The sequence below is a fragment of the Pituophis catenifer genome, unplaced genomic scaffold (assembly GCF_029215685.1).
Source record: "Pituophis catenifer annectens isolate HBS135680 unplaced genomic scaffold, rPitCat1.0.hap2 SCAF_8, whole genome shotgun sequence".
NCBI classification, from domain to species: domain Eukaryota; kingdom Metazoa; phylum Chordata; class Lepidosauria; order Squamata; family Colubridae; genus Pituophis; species Pituophis catenifer.
In genome coordinates this window covers 23,100,101-23,120,515 of record NW_027256888.1, presented here as the reverse complement: position 1 = coordinate 23,120,515, position 20,415 = coordinate 23,100,101, and the positions used below count along the sequence as shown (strand labels likewise).

General features: G+C 39.8%; 1 protein-coding gene across 3 annotated transcripts in view; it reads right to left on the bottom strand.

Annotated features, from left to right (window-relative positions):
* The window catches only part of OTOP1 (otopetrin 1), a 71,400-nt gene extending 54,985 nt beyond the window's left edge, over nucleotides 1-16,415 (bottom strand). For all 3 annotated transcript variants that reach the window (XM_070948297.1, XM_070948295.1, XM_070948296.1), the window contains exon 1: nucleotides 15,983-16,415. In XM_070948297.1, the coding sequence (XP_070804398.1) occupies nucleotides 15,983-16,415 (433 nt within the window). The remainder of the gene's footprint in view (nucleotides 1-15,982) is intronic.
* Nucleotides 16,416-20,415: the final 4,000 nt, after the last annotated feature.

Genomic DNA, 20,415 nt, shown 5'->3' with positions numbered 1-20,415 from the left:
AGGGAGAAAAAAAAAAGGGAAAAGAAGATGGTGCCGTAACTTTAAAAGGTGTGAAAGTGGAGGTTAAGAGGAAAGTACTCGTTAACGCTGCCAGCTCTGTTCAAAATTAATGGACTTTACCTCAGAAGAATTAGGATTTAAAGACTAAAGAATATAGCACTGATTGTTTACAAAGTATAATATTTACAACTAATTGGACTTATTGGACTTGTTGATTTGGCTGTGGAAAAAGTGCAATTTGAAATTTAGAAAATGGATTCAAAGCAAATAAAAACTGGTGTGCCTAAAAGTGCTGGGGGATCCCCAGCTTTACCATCCAAAATGCAGTCTTTGCCAGCCCCAGCGGATTCACAAACATTGACACTTGAAGCCCTTCAGGAGGCTTTAAAGGTGCAAGCTTCTGTTTTAGAAGGAAAAATTACATCTGTTCTTGATGAGAAAATTAAAAACGTGTCTGAGGAGATGGCTGAAATTAAGGAGGTAATTCAAATTCGAAATAAAGAAATAAGAGAAGACATTGTTTTGGCGCTTAAGGGTCTGGCAGACCATATCGAATCATTGGAGGAAAGGGTGGAAGAAAACAATCAGTCCAATGTGAGTTTGAATAAATATGGGTGAGGCTCAAGCCAAGATGGAAAAGGCAGACGCAGAAATTACAATGATACAATACAGAGAGATGGAGTTTGCCCTGAGGGTAAGAAGTCTGAGAGAAAGCAATCAAGAGAACTTGAAAGAGATTTTTGCAGAAGTCTTCGCACAGCTAATTGGAGATTCAAAGGTAGAGATAGGATGGCAAATAGACAAAATTTACCATGTCAATTCATGGCTTGCCAGACAGAGACAATTACCAAGAGATATTGTAATCTACTTTACCACTCGGAGGACACGAAATGAAATTTTACAGGATTCTTATAAAAACAAACTTCAGGTGGCAGGACAGGAGGTTTTAGTACTGAAAGAAATCCCCCCCAAAATGTTGAGAACTAGGAAGGATTATGCCTTAGTCGAAGAACTCAGAAATCGCCAGATAAAGTACAGATGGGAGGCTCCAGATGGATTAGTGGTGAACTACTTAGGAGAAAAATATCGTCTCAATACAGTTTGGAAGGCAAGAGATTTTTATATCAATGTGCTAAAGGCTGGATGCCCACCGTCTCCAGAAATTAGAAGAAGAAAAGAAGCAGAGGTGGCAAGAAAGGGGGAGAAAGAAGGGCTTCAGGCACAAGCTCAAGGAGGGGCCTCGATTACTCAAGAAGATTTATCACAACTTTCGGGTACTGTTCAAGCTCTGGAATTATTCGAAAAAATAGAAGAACCAAAGGATCAAAGACAGACTTGAGCGGCAACCAAACGTAAAGAAGAGGAATTAAAGATATAGCAAACTCAGTCGACAATCCAAGAAATTACAAATACAGAAGCAGTGGGAGGAGTAAGGCCGAAGAAGAAAATTCAGGAGGATTTTCAGTTGGCGCTCCAAAAGCCTCAAGGTGCCAAAAATGGCAACTAGATTTTTAACCTGGAATGTTAATGGTTTAAATTCACCGCAAAAGAGGAAGAAAGTATTTCATTATTTGAAACAGTTTAAAAATGATGTAATTTGTTTGCAAGAAACACATATTAGAACAAGAGATCAAAAGTATTTAATAAATGCAAGATTGGGAACACATTTTGTTGCATCCGCTCCAGACAAGAAAAATGGTATAGTTATATACTTAAAGAAAGACTTAATGGCTAAATTAATTGAAGCAGATGTTCAAGGAAGATATATAGCAATTGAATTATTAATAGAAGGGAAGAAAATACTTTTAATTGGAGTATATGCACCTAACCAACAAGAAAAATTTTATATACTTTTGCATACTAAATTAATACAATGGGATTATAAATCATGTATATTACTTGGTGATTGGAATGGAGTATTGGATACCCAGAAAGATAAAAAAGGACTCTTGCGAAATATCCAAACGCGTGCTAAATTGCCCAATCTTTTTTTGATATGATGGATGACATGGAACCGAGAGATATTTGGTGAGAACGGAATGCTGGTGTCAAGCTTCGTTGTTATCTCCAAATAAATGAATTTCCAAACGTCCGATCTTTGAGGAAATTTTTCTCTTTATTGAGCATAACGAACTGACCCTGACTCAATGCGCAGTTAGGACTGAACTTTGGCCCCCCAAAACCTCTCTTTCCGGTTCCCAATTCTCTGCGTCTCATTGGCCATCTTCCAAGCCACTCTTGTCATCCCATCTCCGTCAGTTCACAGGAATGTCCCCCCCATCCCATCTCCATGGAGACAATTCTTCAAGGGAATTAAGTAGGTGAAAGTTCAAGCCTCTCCTCTCCTTATGGCAACTTGGAAGCTGACAGCTGGAGAACAAGATTTTACATTTTTCTGTGACAGGCACCAATCTTTTTCTAGAATTGACTTTATATTAATTACTAATGATTTTTTTTCTAGGGTGAAGAAGACGAAGATATGTCCAAGAACTTTAACTGACCGTAGTCCGGTCTGGATGGAATTAGAACATGGCAAGGGTCTTAGGAGGTCTTGGAGGTTAAATGAAAATTTATTCAGATATGAGGAAAATGTGAAAGAATGTAAAAAATTAATGAAAGAATTTTTTGTTATGAATATGTATAAGGGTACACCCATAGAAATGGTTTGGGATGCAAGCAAAGCATATATGAGAGGTATTTTAATATATTTGAACAATACATACAGACGTAGTCAGGGATTAAAACGGATGGAGTTAGAAGAGGAAATAAAAAAGAAAGAGCAGATGTTAATACTGAATCCAGCGGATAGGAAAACAAAAGAAGCAATTACACTATTGCGAGGGCAGTTTAATATGTTGATGGCAGATCAGGTTGCAACTAATTTGCAATATGCTAAACATAATACCTTTTGTAATGTGAACAAACCAGGTAGGTGGTTAGCATATTTGTTAAGGAAAAAACAAAAGTTACGTACTATAGAGAAAATAGAATACAAAGGTATAGAGGTGTATCAACATAATATGATTAAAAAAGCATTTTTAGAATTTTATACGAGGTTGTATGCTAGTGATAAAATCCAAGATATAGACATAGATAGATATTTACAGAGGGAGAATATTCCTACTATTACAGATGAGCAAAGGGAAAGATTGAATCAACCGATAACCTCTGAGGAAATTCTCTTGGTAATCAAGCAGTTAAAAGTTGGTAAGGCTCCTGGAACAGATGGTTTGACAGCTGTTTATTACAAAAATTTGCAGTTAGAAATGGTGGAACCACTTAGGGAACTATTTAGTAAAATACAATCCGGAGGAGAAGTGCCCCCATCTTGGAGAACAGCCTTTATTTCTTTGATCCCGAAAGAGGATCAAGATCATAGTCAGCCAAAAAATTATAGGCCTATATCATTACTTAACACAGACTACAAGATTTTTGCTAAAATATTAGCAAATAGGTTAATGTCAGTCACGCAACAAATGATTCACAATGATCAATCAGGTTTTATAAATGGGAGACAAATGAAAAGCAACGTAGGGCAAATTGTTAATATATTATTAGAGTATTTGGGGAAGACTAACCAAGTCCCTGCAGTGCTTATATTTTTGGATGCGGAGAAAACATTTGATTGATTGAATTGGCATTTTTTACTGAAAATAATACAAAAGATGCAGTTTGGAGAGTATTTTACACAATCCATTAAGGCAATATACCAGAAACAAACAGCACAAATAATAATTAATGGTAGCTTAACAGAAAGGTAGCTTTAACATTGAAAAGGGAACAAGACAGGGGTGTCCCCTGTTTCCATTATTATTTATCTTGACTTTGGAACTTTTGTTGAACAAAATACATAAGTCAGACAAAATAAAGGGAATTAAAATTAGGCATTATGATTATAGACTAAGAGCATTTGCAGATGACTTGGTTGTTACTTTAACCCAACCAGTGCAATCAGCTATAGGCTTAATGGATATAATTAATCAATACGGACAAGTATCTGGATTTAAAATAAATAGGGGGAAAACAAAGATAATAACTAAAAACAGGACTATAAATCAAAAAAATGAATTAGAAAGAGTAACAGGATTTGAAATAGTAAAAAGGTCAAATATTTAGGGATTTACATTACAATTTCAAATGTAAAATTATACAAGTATAATTATGAACTGTTATGGCAAAAAATTCAGAAAGAGATGGACAATTGGAAAAAATTACAATTGTCTTTGTTGGGAAGAATAGCAGCAGTAAAAATGAACATTTTGCCTAAATTTTTATTTCTTTTTCAAATGATACCTATACTTAAAAAAAAAATGCAAATTTGAGGGAATGGCAAAAGGGTATTAATAACTTTGTTTGGGCAGGGAAAAGACCGAGAATAAAATTAAAAATAATGCAAGATATACGTGAAAGAGGAGGTCTTAAAATGCCCAATTTAAGACTATTTAATGAAGCAGCATCCTTATCAGCAATCAGTGACTGGATTAATTTAACAGAAAGAAGAATATTGAGGGATATGATTTGGTATATGGATGGCATGCCTATTTATTATATGATAAGAAGGTGGATAAGATTTTTAAGTTATATATTATTTATTGCGTGTCTGGAAAAAATATCAATACAAATTAAATGATAAGATACCTATATGAGCAGTACCCAGACATGCCATAGAGAACATAAGTGCAGAACAAAAACAAGATGTGATTACATATAAAGAGCTTCTTAATATGGAAAAAGGTATATTACAGTTAAAGTCTTTAAATGTATTAAAAGAAGAAAGGATAATTCAAACTTGGTTTCAGTATGGACAGCTACAAGCTAGATGGAAAGAGGATCAGAAAATTGGCATCATGCAAAATGAGGAAAACTTGGTAAAACAAATCCGAGATCAGAGCCAAATGCATATAAAAAGGTTGTATAACACATTGATAGAAATAGATTCGGAAACGGAGTTAGTTAAAGATTGTACGATAAAATGGGCACAAAATATTGAGGAGCCAATAATGATGGAAACGTGGGAAAAAATATGGGTTAAAAATGTAAAATTTACACAAGCCCAAAACTTGAGAGAAAATTTTTACAAAATGTTTTATAAATTTAGATTTAGATTTAGATTTAGATCCTAAAAAGTTAGCTTGTATGTATCCAAGCTTGCAATCCAAGTGTTGGAGATGTGAGTGTGATGATGCCATGTATTATCATATATGGTGGACATGTAAAAAAATCAAAGCATTTTGGATAAAAATATGGTGGATTACGCAAAATATTCTTAAAAGGAAGATAAGTTTACTCCACAGCTGTTTTTGCTGGGTATAATTACAGACTGTACAGTTATAGAGACTAATTTGATTTTAAATTTAATAACCGCAGCAAGACTTTTGGTGGCGCAGTATTGGAAGAAGGAAGATTTGCCTACTATTGAGGAATGGACACTAACAGTAGTGAACTTAGCAGAGATGGCCAAAATTTCACCATATTTGAAGGACCATTCAAATGAAAGATATATTTTGGAATGGAGAAGATGGATTGACTATATTCAAAACAAATATGGGATTAAAAAGTTTCAAATATGTTATGAATGAATAGAGAGACTTTAGAAAGTATTTAAATTTAGTCATGTAAAAGGGGAGTTAAAAGTACAAGAGGGAGATAGGAGTCTATAGATAGTTAGCATATGTTAGTATATGATTGTTAAATGCTATACCCTGTATTTTGCTCTGGGAAGTTGGGGGGGAGGGTTGGGGAGGTAGGGGGGAGGGGGGATGGGAAAACATTTGTAAAAATTTTTTAAAACTTTTTAATTAAAAAAAACAAACATGTTATGTTGTCAAGATGTGTTATAGTGTTCCAAATCTGGCAGATTTGGAGAGATTGATTAATTATTTTTGCTATTTGGTAAGCCGTAACTTATCATAGGGACCAAAGTCTTTCATTTTTTCTGTATTGATTCAATTTATAGCCTACATTTCTATTTATACTGCACTCAAAATAACTGTCTAAAATTAAGCACCAAAAGCCCAGCAAATTTTACAGAGAAAGAACTAATAATTTGCAGTAATATATTTTGCACCCTTCCAAAAAAGAATGGAACACTAAAATTAACAAGAAACATTATCAGGAACAGGAAATGTTCTGCTGCATGATTCCTCTTTCTCCACACAGTAGAGATCAAGATATGCAAGAAAAGTTGCTTTTGGATCTCAAAAGGGTCCACCATTAAACAGTGTTGGGGTGGTCTGGAATTGTCCTCTTCTCCTATGCCCAATGTATCAACTCCCCTCAGTTATTTTGAGGTTCTGTATGACAACTCATGTTAAGTCCTTCTGCATGTGCACAACTACTGAGAAACAGATCAAGCTCAGAAGACATGAATTCTATTTGGCGGATTACCATTTGGTGGAAAGATGTTTGCAAACTGACAGAAAATGATGTTGAATTAATACATTGGCATATGTTTCTAGCAATTGTAGAAAATATGTGAAGAAAACAATTATTTAATAACTTCACTGTGGATACACCAAAACTGTTATCATACATGGCCTTTAAAAAGCGAGACAAGCGACGACTTCTAGCGGCTCCGCAGGACGTTGCGGACGCTCCTTTGTGGAGCACTAGCCCCGCAACTTTGTTAGCCGCTAGAACAGCGAAAAAACAGCTGTCTAGCAGCGAAGAACCTTCCCCCCCGGGAGAAGAGGGGGAAGAGAGCAGCCAGGCGCAGGGTAGAGCTCCCTAAGAGCCCTAGAATTAATTCTGGGGCTCAAAAAGTGAGAGCTCCCCAGGAGCCTGGGAAAGCTCCAAAGCCGGAACGCCTCTGCCAAAAGGCAGAGCAAAACGCTGCGACCACCCCTGCTACGAAATTGAAACAAATTGAGAACTGAAGCAGGCAGAACAGAGACAGGAGGCTACATAATTGCAAGTATTTATACCTCAATTCCATTGTTTCTTTCCGAGCCTACAAGAGCGGAGCTGAAGTGGAAAGGGGGGGAAGATGGCGCTGGCTTGTTAACACAAAGAGACGAAAGTGAAAGTTAAGAAGAAAGTTTTTACTGACTCGTTAACTCATTAGCGCCTTTCAGCTACCAGCCCCACTCAAAATTTTTTGGACTTAATTCTGTATTTTAGACTTTGGGATTAAAAATTTAAAGATTTTCTGGATTTTCTTCACTGGCTTTATGAACTGATTCTGAGACTGTGTGATTTTAAAATGGCTTCAAAGCAGATAAAATCTGGGTTGCCTAAAGCAGGGAGTGTGGGAAGTTCTCCCGCCCAGACTACCAAGCTGCAAACTTTATCGCCCCTAGCAGATACACAAGCTCAATCACAACCACAACCACACAAGCACAAACATTAACACTTGAGATGTTTCAGGAAGCCATGAAAGAAATTAAAAAAGGATTTAAAGAAGATATTGCATGTGCATTTAAAGGAGTCTCAGATGAAATGGAAGAAATGAAGGACATAATTAAGACAAGAAATAAACATATAAGGGAAGACATAGTTGTTGCACTCCAGGGACTGGTAAAGCATGTTAATTATGTAGAGGATAGAGTTGAAGAGGTTGCTCAAGCTAATGAGATTCTGGACAGTAAATTTGAGGAAACACAAATCAAGATTGATAAAACAGAAGCTGAAGTGATGTTGACACAATATAAGATGATGGAATTTGCTGTAAGAATAAGAGGCTTGAAAGAAGATCCCAAAGAGAACCTGAAAGAGATCTTTGTGGAAGCCCTGGCACAGTTTACAGGAGAGTCCAGAGGAGAACTTGAATGGCAAATTGATCGGACCTATCGCGTTAACTCATGGATAGCCAGACAAAGGAAATTACCAAGAGATGTTGTAATCTACTTTGTTACCAGAAGGATTAGAAATGAGATTTTACAAGCCTCTTAAAAAAACAAGTGGCAAGTGGCAGGACAAGAAGTGGCAGTATTAAAAGAAATACCACCTAAAATGTTGAAATCCAAGAAAGAGTATGCATTTCTGGCAGATGAACTTAGAAATCGACAGATACAATACAGATGGGAAGTTCCAGTCGGATTAGTAGTGAACTATGCAGGAGAGCGATATTGCCTTAATACAATTTGGAAAGCAAGAGATTTCTACACTACATACTAAAGGCTGGATACCCACCATCTGTGGGAGTTAAAAAAGTAAGAGATGCAACAGAGGGAAGGAAAGAGGATCTGCAGAAGCAAGCAGAAGGTGGAGCTATGAGTATGCAGGATGAATTACTGCAACTTTCAAGTGCTGTCCAAGCATGGGATATAGTTGAAAAACAAGAAGAAGTTAAAGAACAAAGACAAACCAGAGCAGTTACTAAACGTAAAGAACAAGAATTAAAAATGTTACAAGCGCAGGCCTTATTACAAGAAAATGTGAATACCGGTACAGAAGCTGTGGGAGGGGCAAGACCGAAAAAGAAATTCCAAGTGGATTACTAAGCAGCTCTTGCCAAGCTTCGAGAGTCTGAAGATGGCTTCTAGGTTTTTAACCTGGAATGTCAATGGTTTAAATTCACCACAAAAAAGGAAGAAAATATTTCACCATCTGAGACAATTTAAAAATGATATAATATGCCTGCAGGAAACACATATAAGGATCAAAAACACATATAACCGATCAAAAATATTTAATAAATGCAATACTGGGAACACATTTTGTTGCGTCTGCCCTGGGAAAAAAAAGAATGGAATAGTGATCTATCTGAAAGAGACTTGATGGCTAAATTAGTTGAAGCAGATCAACAAGGAAGATATTTGGCAATTGAGTTACTGATAGAAGGGAAGAAAACACTTTTAATGGGGATATATGCACCTAACCAACAACAACAACAAGAAAAATTTTATAAATTGATACATACAAATTATTACACTGGGATTATAATTCATGCATGCTGATGGGAGATTGGAATGGAGTAATAGACCCCAATATTGATAAGAAAAGACTTTTACAATCTACTAAATTGCGAGCGAAACTGCCTAAATCTTTTTTCGACATGATGGAGGATATGGAATTAAGAGATATTTGGCGTGAACGGAATTATAAAGAACAAGATTTTACATTTTTTTCAGATAGACATCAATCTTTTTCAAGAATTGATTTTATATTAATTACAAATGATTTTTTTTCCAGGGTAAAGAAGATAAAGATTTGCCCCAGAATTTTAACGGATCATAGTCCAGTTTGGATGGAACTGGAGTCTAGGAGATCTTGGCGGTTAAATTAAAATCTTTTTAGATATGAGAAAAACATAATAGAATGTAAAAAATTAATGAAGGAATTTTTTCTTTTCAATATGAATAAGGGAACATCTATGGATATGGTATGGGATGCTAGTAAAGCATACATGAGAGGAGTTTTGATAAATATGAATAATGCATATAGGCATAGACAGACGGAAAAAAGGAGGGAATTAGAAGAAGAGATTAAGAAAAAAGAAAAGGTGCTAATACATAACCCAGGGGATAAGAAAACTAAAGAAGAGATTACCCTATTACGAGGGCAGTTTAATATGATGCTCTCAGATCAAGTGGCAACTAATTTACAATATGCTAAACATAATACCTTTTGTAATGCAAATAAACCAGGTAGATGGTTGGCATACATGTTGAGGAAAAAACAAAAATCTCGTACCATAGAGAAAATAGAGTATAAAGGTAAAGAGGTTTATCACCAAAATATGATTAAAAAGGCATTTTTAGAAGTTTACACAAGATTGTATACTGCAGATAAAATACAAGGTGTAGATATAGAGAGATATTTGGATAGACAGAATATTCCTATAGTCACAGAGGAACAAAGAGAACGGTTGAACCAATTAATAACAGAGGAGGAGATCCTCTTAGCAATTAAACAGTTAAAAATTGGCAAGGCTCCTGGTACGGATGGATTAACGGCTGTGTATTATAAATATCTACAACTTGAAATGGTTGTACCTCTTAAAGAATTATTTAACAGAATATTTATTTATTTCTTTATTTATTACATGTATTTATATGCCGCCATTCTCCCGAAGGACTCAGGGCGGCGAACACAAGTTAAGAAACAAGTACAATAAAATCATAATTTAATCCAAATAATTAATTAGTAGTAAATAATAAAGCCCGGAATCAGTCTCAGCCTATTTGTTTGAAAAGCCAAGTCTTCAAGTCCCGACGGAAGGAGCGGAGATCAGGAGCCATCCGGAGCTCAGTAGGTAATTCATTCCAGAGGGTGGGAGCACCCACAGAGAACGCCCTACCCCTGGGCACAGCAAGGTGACATTGGCTCGCCGTCGGAACCCTGAGGAGAGCGGCCCTATGTGAGCGAACAGGACAGTGAGAGGCAGGCAGGAGAAGGTCATGTAAATATCCTGGACCTAAGTCATGAAGGGCCTTATAGGTGAGGACTAGCACCTTGAAGCGGACCCGGAGAACCACTGGTAACCAGTGCAGCTCATGCAGGAGGGGTGTTATATGGGAGTAATGAGGGGCTCCCATAACAACCCGTGCAGCTGCATTCTGGATCAGCTGGAGTCTCCGGGTGCATCTCAGGGGCAGGCCCAAGTAGAGGGAATTGCAGTAATCCAAGCGGGAAGTAACCAGGGCATGAGTGACTGTGCGAAGGTCATCTCGGTCCAGGAAAGGGCACAACTGGCACACCAGGCGAACCTGTGCGAAGGCCCCCCTGGTCATGGCCGTTAGATGGTCTTCTAGGGATAGCCAAGCATCCAGGAGGACACCCAAGTTGCGAGCCCTATCAACGGGTGCAAGTTTTTCCCCATCTATCAAAAGTGATGAAGCCTCTGAAACCCGAGATGCCGGCATCCACAGCCACTCAGTCTTAGAGGGATTGAGTTTGGGTCTGTTTCTGCCCATCCAGGCCCGTACCTCCTCCAGGCAACGGGACATCACGGAAAGGGCATCTCTGGGGTGGTCTGGGGTGGAGATGTATAATTGGGTATCATCAGCATATTGATGATATCTCACCCCAAAGCCACGAATGATCTCACCCAGTGGCTTCATATAGATGTTAAAGAGCAGGGGGGAGAGAACCGACCCCTGAGGCACCCCACAATTAAGAGGCCTCAGGGTGGATCTCTGCCCTCCCGCCCATACAAACTGAAAGCGACCCGAGAGGTAGGAGGAAAACCACTGTAAGACAGTGCCTCCCACCCCTAACCCCACAAGTCGCTGCAGTAGGATACCATGGTCGATGGTATCAAAAGCCGCTGAGAGGTCAAGTAGGACCGGGATGGAGGAACAACCCCCATCCCGAGCCCGCCAGAGATCATTCACCAGAGCGACCAATGCTGTTTCCATGCTGTGACCGTGTCAGAAGCCTGATTGGTACGGGTCAAGGTATTCCGTTTCCTCCAGGAATTGTGGGAACTCTTGAGCCACTACAGTCTCAACAACCTTCGCGATGAAGCGAAGGTTGGAGACGGGACAATAGTTATTAAGTGAGTCTGGATCCAGGGAAGGCTTCTTGAGGAGAGGTCGAACCACCGCCTCCTTAAGAGAGGCGGGGAAGTTCCCCTCTCTCAACGAAGCGTTGGCAATTGCTTGGATCCAGTCTCTAGTCACCTCTCTGGCAGCCGAAACCAACCAGGAGGGACAAGGGTCCAATAAGCAAGTGGAGGAACTAAGTTTGCCCACAATCCTTGACAGAAACAGGGTCAAACTCAATCCAGATATTATTCTCAAGACAGTTATACAAAGTACAGTTGGGAGAAGGGGTACCACCTTCATGGAAAACAGCCTTTATTTCATTAATTCCAAAAGAAGATCAAGATCTGACACACCCAAAGAATTATAGACCTATATCATTATTGAATACAGATTATAAGATATTTGCTAAGATATATTGGCAAATAGGTTAATGTCAGTAATGCAAAAAATGATTCATGCTGATCAATCTGGTTTTATACAAGGGAGGCAAATGAAAAATAATGTAAGACAAATTGTTGATATATTGGAATATTTGGAAAGGAACAACCAAATCCCTGCGGTGCTTATATTTTTAGATGCGGAAAAAGCTTTTGATTGATTGGATTGGCAATTTTTATTGAGAGTAGTTCATAGGATGCAATTTGGGAATTGTGTTATACAATCTATAAAAGCAATATATCAAGAACAGACAGCTCAGATAATTGTTAATGGCAGTTTAACAGAAACTTTCAAAATTGAAAAAGGTACGAGGCAGGGATGCCCCTTATCGCCGTTATTATTTATATTAACTTTAGAACTGTTGTTGAATAGAATACGTAATATAGATGAGATAGAGGGAATTAAAGTTAGAGATCATGAATATAAGGTACGGGCATTTGCAGACAATTTGGTTGTGACCTTAACTCAACCAGTAGCATCAGCAAAGGTTCTGATGGATATAATTAAACAGTATGGTCAAGTGTCTGGGTTTAAAATAAACATTGGAAAAACAAAGATGATAGTTAAAAATATGACAATAAATCAAAAAAAGGAGTTACAAAGGGTAACAGGATGTAAAATAGTTAAAAAAGTTAAATACCTAGGTGTTCATATTGCACCTTCTAATGGGAAACTGTATAAATATAATTATGAGTTGTTATGGCATAAAATACAAATTGAAATGGAATGTTTTACCTAAGTTTTTATTCCTCTTTCAAATGATACCAATATTAAAAAAGGATGCCAACCTGGAAGAATGGCAGAAAGGTATTAATAAGTTTGTATGGCAAGGTAAGAAACCAAGGATAAAATTGAAAATAATGCAGGATATACAAGAAAGAGGGGGGCTGAAAATGCCCAATTTAAAATTATATTATGAAGCTGTCTTATCAGCAATTAGTGATTGGATTAACTTAACAAATGGAAGGATTCTGAACATTGAAGGGCATGATTTGGTTTACGGCTGGCATGCCTACTTAGTGTATGATAAAAAAGGTGGATAGAGCCATATATTGAGGAATGCTTTATTGCGTGTCTGGAAGAAATATCAATATAAGTTAAATGAAAAGATACCTATATGGACAGTACCTAGGCACGCAATAGAGAATACGAGTATAGAAAGCAGACAGGATGTAATTACATAAATAGATATTCTTAATATGGAGGGAGGTATACTAAAATTAAAACCTTTGAATGTGTTGAAAGAGGAGAAAATAATTCAAACTTGGTTTCAGTATGTACAACTACAAGCCAGATGGAGAAAAGATCAGAAAATTGGTATTACACAAAGCGATGAAAATTTAATAAAACAAACTAGAGATCAAAGTTCAATGCATATAAAAAGATTGTATAATATATTGATAGAGATAGACTCGGAAACAGAGCTAGTTAAAGATTGTATGATAAAATGGGCGCAGAATTTTGAACAACCAATAATGATGGAAGTATGGGAAAAAATATGGGTAAGAAATGTGAAATTACACAAGTGCAAAATTTAAGGGAGAACTTTTATAAAATGTTTTATAGATGGCATCTAGATCCAAAAAAACTATCTTGTATGTATCCAAATGTACAATCAAAATGTTGGAGATGTGATTGTGAGGATGCTACATACTTTCATATTTGGTGGACATGTAAAAAGGTTAAAGCGTTCTGGATAAAAATTTGGTGGATTTTACAAAATATTCTTAAAAAGAGGTTAAAATTTACACCACAATTGTTTCTGCTGGGTATAGTTACGGATTGTACGGTTATAGAGACTAATTTGATTTTGAATTTAATAACTGCAGCAAGAGTGTTGGTGGCACAATATTGGAAGAAGCAAGATTTACCTACAATCCAAGAATGGACAATGAAAGTAACAAACCTAGTGGAGATGGCAAAAATCTCGGCGTACTTGAAGGAACATTCAAATGAAAGATACTTAAGGGACTGGAGAAGATGGATAGATTATATCCAAAGTAAATATCGGAATAAGAAGTTGCAGATAGGTTATGAATAAATATGTAGACATTTGGTGTGTTTTTAGGTAATTAAGTTAGCAGGGTAATTAGGGAATTGAAGGAATAAGAGATGCTGAATGTTATAATTATTTAGATTAGGATGGATTATGATTGTTGAATGTTATACCCTGTAATCTGTTCTGGTAAGAGGGGGTGGGCGGATGGGAAGGGGAAGGGGTGGGGGGAGGGGTGGTGGGAGTAAGGGAGGGGAGGGGGTGGGGGTGGAAGGGAAGGGGGGGAATAAATATGTAAACCTTCTGTAAAACTTTTTAATAATAAAAAAAAAAGCGAGACAAGCTTTCTAATTTTCATATGCCAGGTATTCCCAGCAACCTAGCATTTTTTGTACTAAAAGAATAGCAAAAAAAAAATAAAAAAAAAATAAGCTTGTTTGTCCTGTTCAACTTCCTGCATGACACTTATCTTCCATGCACCCACCCCACCAAAAAAATCAGCTTCTTTAGGGATAATGGACAGTTTTGAGCAAGGCCACGAGGAAAAGAATTAACCCCCTAACTTTGGTGGTGTTCCCATTATTTGTTGACAAAATACCAGTAGATTTTAAATCTTTCTTTCTTAAAAAACAGTTTTTGTTTCATCATCCCATTTCCACTCCAGAAGTAGTTCATCTTCTGCTGAATTTTGCAATGGGTTTCTAACTTACCTTTAGGAGGATATTTATTCCAATAAGTAGGATGCTTGGAGTTGGTAGTGCAAAGTTATGTTATTGGTGATTTTACAGGCTACACTAAAATACTTGCTCCAAAATACTATCATTCTGGTTCTTCTGAAGGATGATAACAAACAGAAAAATGTGTACAGTATGTGTACACTGGACTCAATGGCCCTTCACTTAAGAGAGTGAAACTTTTTTACACATCACATTTGTGCGGAGATATCACCATTCTAGACTCCCCATCTTGAGCTTTAACAAACATTTAACTTCTTCCAAAACATCTACGAAAGTAAACAAAAAATCTATGGATTTTGCATTCTTGTTTCTATAACCATTTTCTTATAAAATTTGGAATCATGAAGCATAATCTCAGTTGAATTGCTGAAATAGGGATGCATATGCTGAAGCATCAACATGTAATTCCCCCAAATCCTCAGGAAAATATTACCTGAAAGGGCGCCCCACTTAAATCAGGGCCTTTGTTTTGGATTAGAATCCAGGGCAGCAACTCTATGCACACCTATTATGAACAAACTACCGTATTCCCTTAAACAAAGTTTTAAGTAATATTTCAGTTTTATACACTGTCTGGGAAGAGATGTTAATCAATAGGGATTAAGGAAGGTAAGTAAATGCCTCATCAAAAGATATGTTCATTATTGCAGGGGATATCCACATTTCTTTGTTGTGTATAAATCCCTAATGGGAGTTGTTAAACTGAGATTTTATTGAATTTACTTAAAAAATAAATCAAGTTTAAATCAGTATATTTGTTACAGTCATCTAATCAAAATAAATATGCATAGGGTCCAGCTGGACTCCTAATGGCCAGCCAATGTTTTTTTTTTCTAGAGTGGCCCTTGGAGGTCACATAGTACATTCTGTACCTGGTGCAGGGTTCTCAAAGAAGGGGATTTACATACAGTACTGCATTGGATTCTGTGCAGGATTAAGAGGGAAAAGTTCACTCAAATGCAGCCAAGTTTGTACCAAATAACTACAGAATTTTAACTATTTCATGGCCTCCAAAAGTTGAGCAACTTGTTCTACCACCTCTATCCCACCAGTCTAGACCCCTAGCAAGGAGAATGCCAGCATTTAATGTGAGATCCCATTCCACTGGCCAACAGTTTTATAGTCAAGTTGTTCTTCCTGACATCAAGAGCAGAGAGTTCACATGCTCCATTCCAAACATTACCCAAGAGCCTCCACCCTTAAAATGTCACTGCCTACACGAAGAAAATTGTGCGGCTTTCTAAGCAGCAGCAAAGGTGGGGAACGTTCCGCCGCTGCTTCCTCCGGGACCTGTTCCTGTTCCCAGGGTAGCCTGGCAAGCGGCTGTCCGCATTTCCCAGCCGGAGGCCCTCTCTCCGGGCCCCCGCCCCCGCCCCACTCACACTTGAGCCAACGTGCCCCGGCCTGGGTGTCCTTGTCCTGGATGAGCCTTTTGTGCGCACAGCGGCGGCAGAGGTACCAAGCCATCCAGAGGAGCTGCAGCGCCATGAGGGAGAGGAGGTAGGTCAGGACGGCACTCTTGGCCACCCCGACAGCGTGCACCGCCCAGGCGAACATCAACAGCAGCCCGGCCAGCAGAAGATGCAGCCCGTACTGGCTGCTCAGTGTCTCGGCGCTTTTTTGTGGACAGCTTCGTCCGCCCCCGGACAGCAGAGGCCATCGGCGGTCCTCGCCCCCTCTGGGGCGCTGGCTTGGCGGAGGCTGGGGTTCCTTGACCGCCCTCTCCAGTTCCCAGCCATCCGCCGTGGAGCTGGTCTGGGCGCGGATTTTTGGGCCGGTCGAGGCGGACTCGAAGTGACTTCTTTGGAGACCCATGGGCGAGAAACGCTTTTGCCCGGAGATGCCTACTGTTGGAGGGCCGACGGGTGCGGGCCAGCTCAGCACGGAAGCATCCCCGGAGCGGAGAGGCGGCCAGGCGCACCTGCCTATGTTCCCAGGGGCCGCGCTTTGCCAATTGCTCTCCCGGCGGAGACGTCCTCCGCTCTTTGGGCCCTTAGAAGGCGGATTGACGGACGGAAAGCGCTCTCGGTTCCGGCTCTGCAGCAAGACCTCCCCGTCGCGGCCGCCTTCCTGCTCTACTGTCTGCTATCCTCCTCAAGAGGTTCCTTTCCCAGGACTGTCTCCGCGGAGTATTTATGGGGTGGAGAAGCCGCAGAGCCATTGGGCGGGTCGCTGAAAGCATCGGGTTTCAGTCACCGTAGATTCTGGGCTGCGACCCCTTTTCCTCGGTTCAACTGCGCCTGAAGGGAGACTGCTCCCAATGTCGGTTGGGTGAAGGCGGCGCTCCGGGGAATCTGCGCAGCTAGGTCGCTGGAGCAGAGAGGGAACCTGGACGGATAGGGACGCTCCTTTAAGGAAGACCGCAGCCGGTACCCTCTGAAAGAGCGCCCCCAATAGACTGGTGTTTCTCGAAGGATCTCGGAAGGCGAGGAGCCGTTAGTAGGGACCGTTAGTAGGGACCGTCGGCTGACAATACTAAATATGACTTCATCAAAATATCAAATGATGTGACACGGATATTTATAACTTAAGTACTTCTCAAATTCAAGAAGATAAGGAACACAGAGAACAGGTTCATATGACAAATACACTTAGGCAGGAAAAACCGAAGGTACAAGTAGAGATTAGATGAAACCTGGCTCAAAAACAGTAACTGTAAGAGTAACAGTAACTTTGAGTCCTTTGGACAATCCCTTAAATATGAGCCAGCAGTGTGCAGCAGCAGCAGCTTAAAAAGCTAATACAATCCTTGGTTGTATGAGGCATAGAATCAACATCTCATGAAGTATTAATTCCATTTTATAAAGTCTTAGTAAGGACACACCTGGAATACTGCATCCAGTTTTGGTCATCACATTACAAAGAAGATGAGACTTTGGAAAAAGGGCAAGGAGCAAAGCAACTAAGATGCTTGGAGACTAAAACATGAACTGTTGCAGGTTTGGCTAGTCTAGAGAAAAGGACTGGGGGGGGGGACATGATTGCAGCATTCCAGTATTTGAGAGGCTGCCACAAAGAGAAGGGGGTCAACTTATTATCCAAAGCATCAGAGGGCAAGAAACAATGGATGGAAAGTTGGAAACTAATAAAGGAGAAAACCTGGAATTAAGGGGAAACTTCCCAATAGTGAGGACAATTAACCAGTGAAACCACTTGCCTTCAGAAGTTGTAGAAGCTTCATTACAGGTGGTTTTTAAGAAGTGACTGGACAGCCACTTGTCTGAAGTGGTATAGGGTCTCCTGCTTAAACAGGGGGTTGAACAAGAAGACCTCCAAGGTCCCTTCCAGCTCTATTCCGATTGATTGATTGATTGATTGATTGATTGATTGAAAATCAGTGGTTCCCAACCCATGGTAAATAACCCAAAACATTTAAATGGACTTAAATGTATTTTATCTACATTGGGTAAAAAGGATTTCTGATAAGCGGTTTGGAGTAATGAAGGAAAAAGTTTGGGAAGTACTAGTCTGTTGGTCTTGAGCAGCAGAGATTTTAGATGTGCTCCAAGCCAGAGGTGAATCTGGTTCCTCCTGATGACCATCCAAGTTAGATTCCTTCCCTTCTCCTACGGAATCCTTTTGAATTTTGACATACTGTAATTCTGGATATGCAAAACCAACCAGAGTTTGCATAGAAGGCTGTGTAAGGCCTCACAGGGATGTGGCAAGAGTGTATCAGCTGTCTTCCTTCAGTATCCTTACTGATGATGGTGATTCTTCCCAAGGGGGGGCAGAGAGGCAATCAACTGAGGTTCAAGGGAACCAGTCGAAGAGATCTGGAGAGATATCCTAGTAATAAACTAGTGTAATAAAGTAGAGAAACCACAACTATGGGTACCTGGTAATTCAAGCATTGTTTTAAAGTTCTCTGTGGGGCTACCTCTAACTTGAAAATATAGGAGGGGGCATACTGTTACTCAAGCAGTGAATGCTTATTTACAGTATGTTCTCTGGACAGTTGACATCAGAAGGAGAGATAAAAATGAGACAAAATACAAACTTCTCCCAATAAAATCTAGCAAGGGTTGTGGGGGAGGAATGTGCACCATTCCACCCAGGGCAGGGATCCCCAACCTTTCAGATCTCAGGGACCACTAAATTCATAATTTTAAATCCTGCGGACCACTAATATGATCTGCCTAATGACTGGCTGGGTAGGCATGGCTAGGTGGTCATGTGACTGGGCAGGCATGGCCAACTCAATGTCACTCGTGGAGAAGTGCCTCACCGGCCCCTACTCGCCCCTCCCCTCCCAGCCAATCCTTGCCTCCCCACCCGGGCTCCTTAGGGCCCCAACAGGAAGCAGTTGTTGGAGCTAAGCAGCCACCATGAGAGTTGGCAAAACAGCTCAGTTCAAATTAGATCTGGCCGAGAAGGAGGCTCAACAGAAGCACCTCACTCAGGACTAGGAGCATAGGCTTTCCAAGCAGAGGGAAGACCTGCGGGAGTGCAAGGCCAGGTACTGGCACCTGGAGGCTCAGCGGGCTGAGATGGTCAGCCAGTTCCAGGCCATGATACAGCCCCACTGGAACAAGGCCCTCCGGCTCTTCGCCCCCAGCGGGACTTCCCTCCAGCCTTCGCCCAAAGCCCCACACCAGGAGGCCAAGGCAGACCCCAAGTCGGAATTTCTGTCCCCCTCCGACCCACACAAAAAGACCCCGAAGGGGGAGACTCTCCACAGCAACACAAAGGTTCATTGCACGTATTTGTCCCAGGGGCCATAGTTTGAGGACCCCTGATTTAGTGCAATATAAAAAAATGCAAATAATTTTTCTGAGGACCACCAACATTTTCTCATGGACCACCAGTGGTCCACGGACCACCAGTTGGCGACCACTGACCCAGGGCATTACATTTGTCTATAGAATGGATGCTCTGAATCCTAAACAGAATGGGAGGATTGTCAATTTCCGACTCCAAAAAGGTAATATGGGGGGTCCTCTGCTTGCAGAATAGTATGGATAAATGTCACAGTGATTTTCAGAGATAGTGACCACTAGGGAACTGGGATTGTTTTCAAATCAAAAAGGAGTGGTCAGGTCAAACCTCAGTGGGACTAACTTGGGGAAAACATTTCCAACAGCAACAGTAGCACCTCTAGTCTTTTGCTAAGACTCACATTGAGGGGAGAGTTTGTCCTCTCCTCCCCAAGATACTGACCCTGTTCCCAGATCAATTCTTTCACTTATTAAATGGTTTTCTGTAGATTTTTTCAAAAAATATTTTTTATTCTGCCTTTATTATTTCTATAAATGACTCAAGGAAGCAAATATACATCCTATTTTCCCCACAACAGCAACTCTGTGAGATATTTTGGGCTGAGAGAGAGGACTAGTCCAAAGTCTTCCAGATGGCTTTCATGCCTAAAGTGGGACTAGAATTCACAGTCTCCTGGTTTCTAACCTGGTATTTTCATCACTAGACAAACGGCCTTCTGTTTGCTTCATCAGACCACCCTAATTTAAGGACATTTAAAACTATGTGGTATGTATAAATCTTCACTTCCTTACATTAAATAAAATCATTGCAAGTTTTACTAATGAGAATATCAGAAGCTCTTTAAAAATGGAAAAGTACGTGTCATTTTCCTATGTGCCCCTCAAAAAGCATTAATTAGGGTTTTTTAAAAAAACCCAACAGGAAGACTTTTAAGTTATAGGCCAGCTTCCATTATTGGGCAAGGTGGCTGTCAAAACAATAGCCAGGCAGGTCCAAATGAAGCTGATAATCAACTAACTTCTTTAGTCATCTTGATGAATGATGTTTGCCAGAAGGCCAGTCCTATTAGTCAACTTTGCATTAACTTTTGATATTT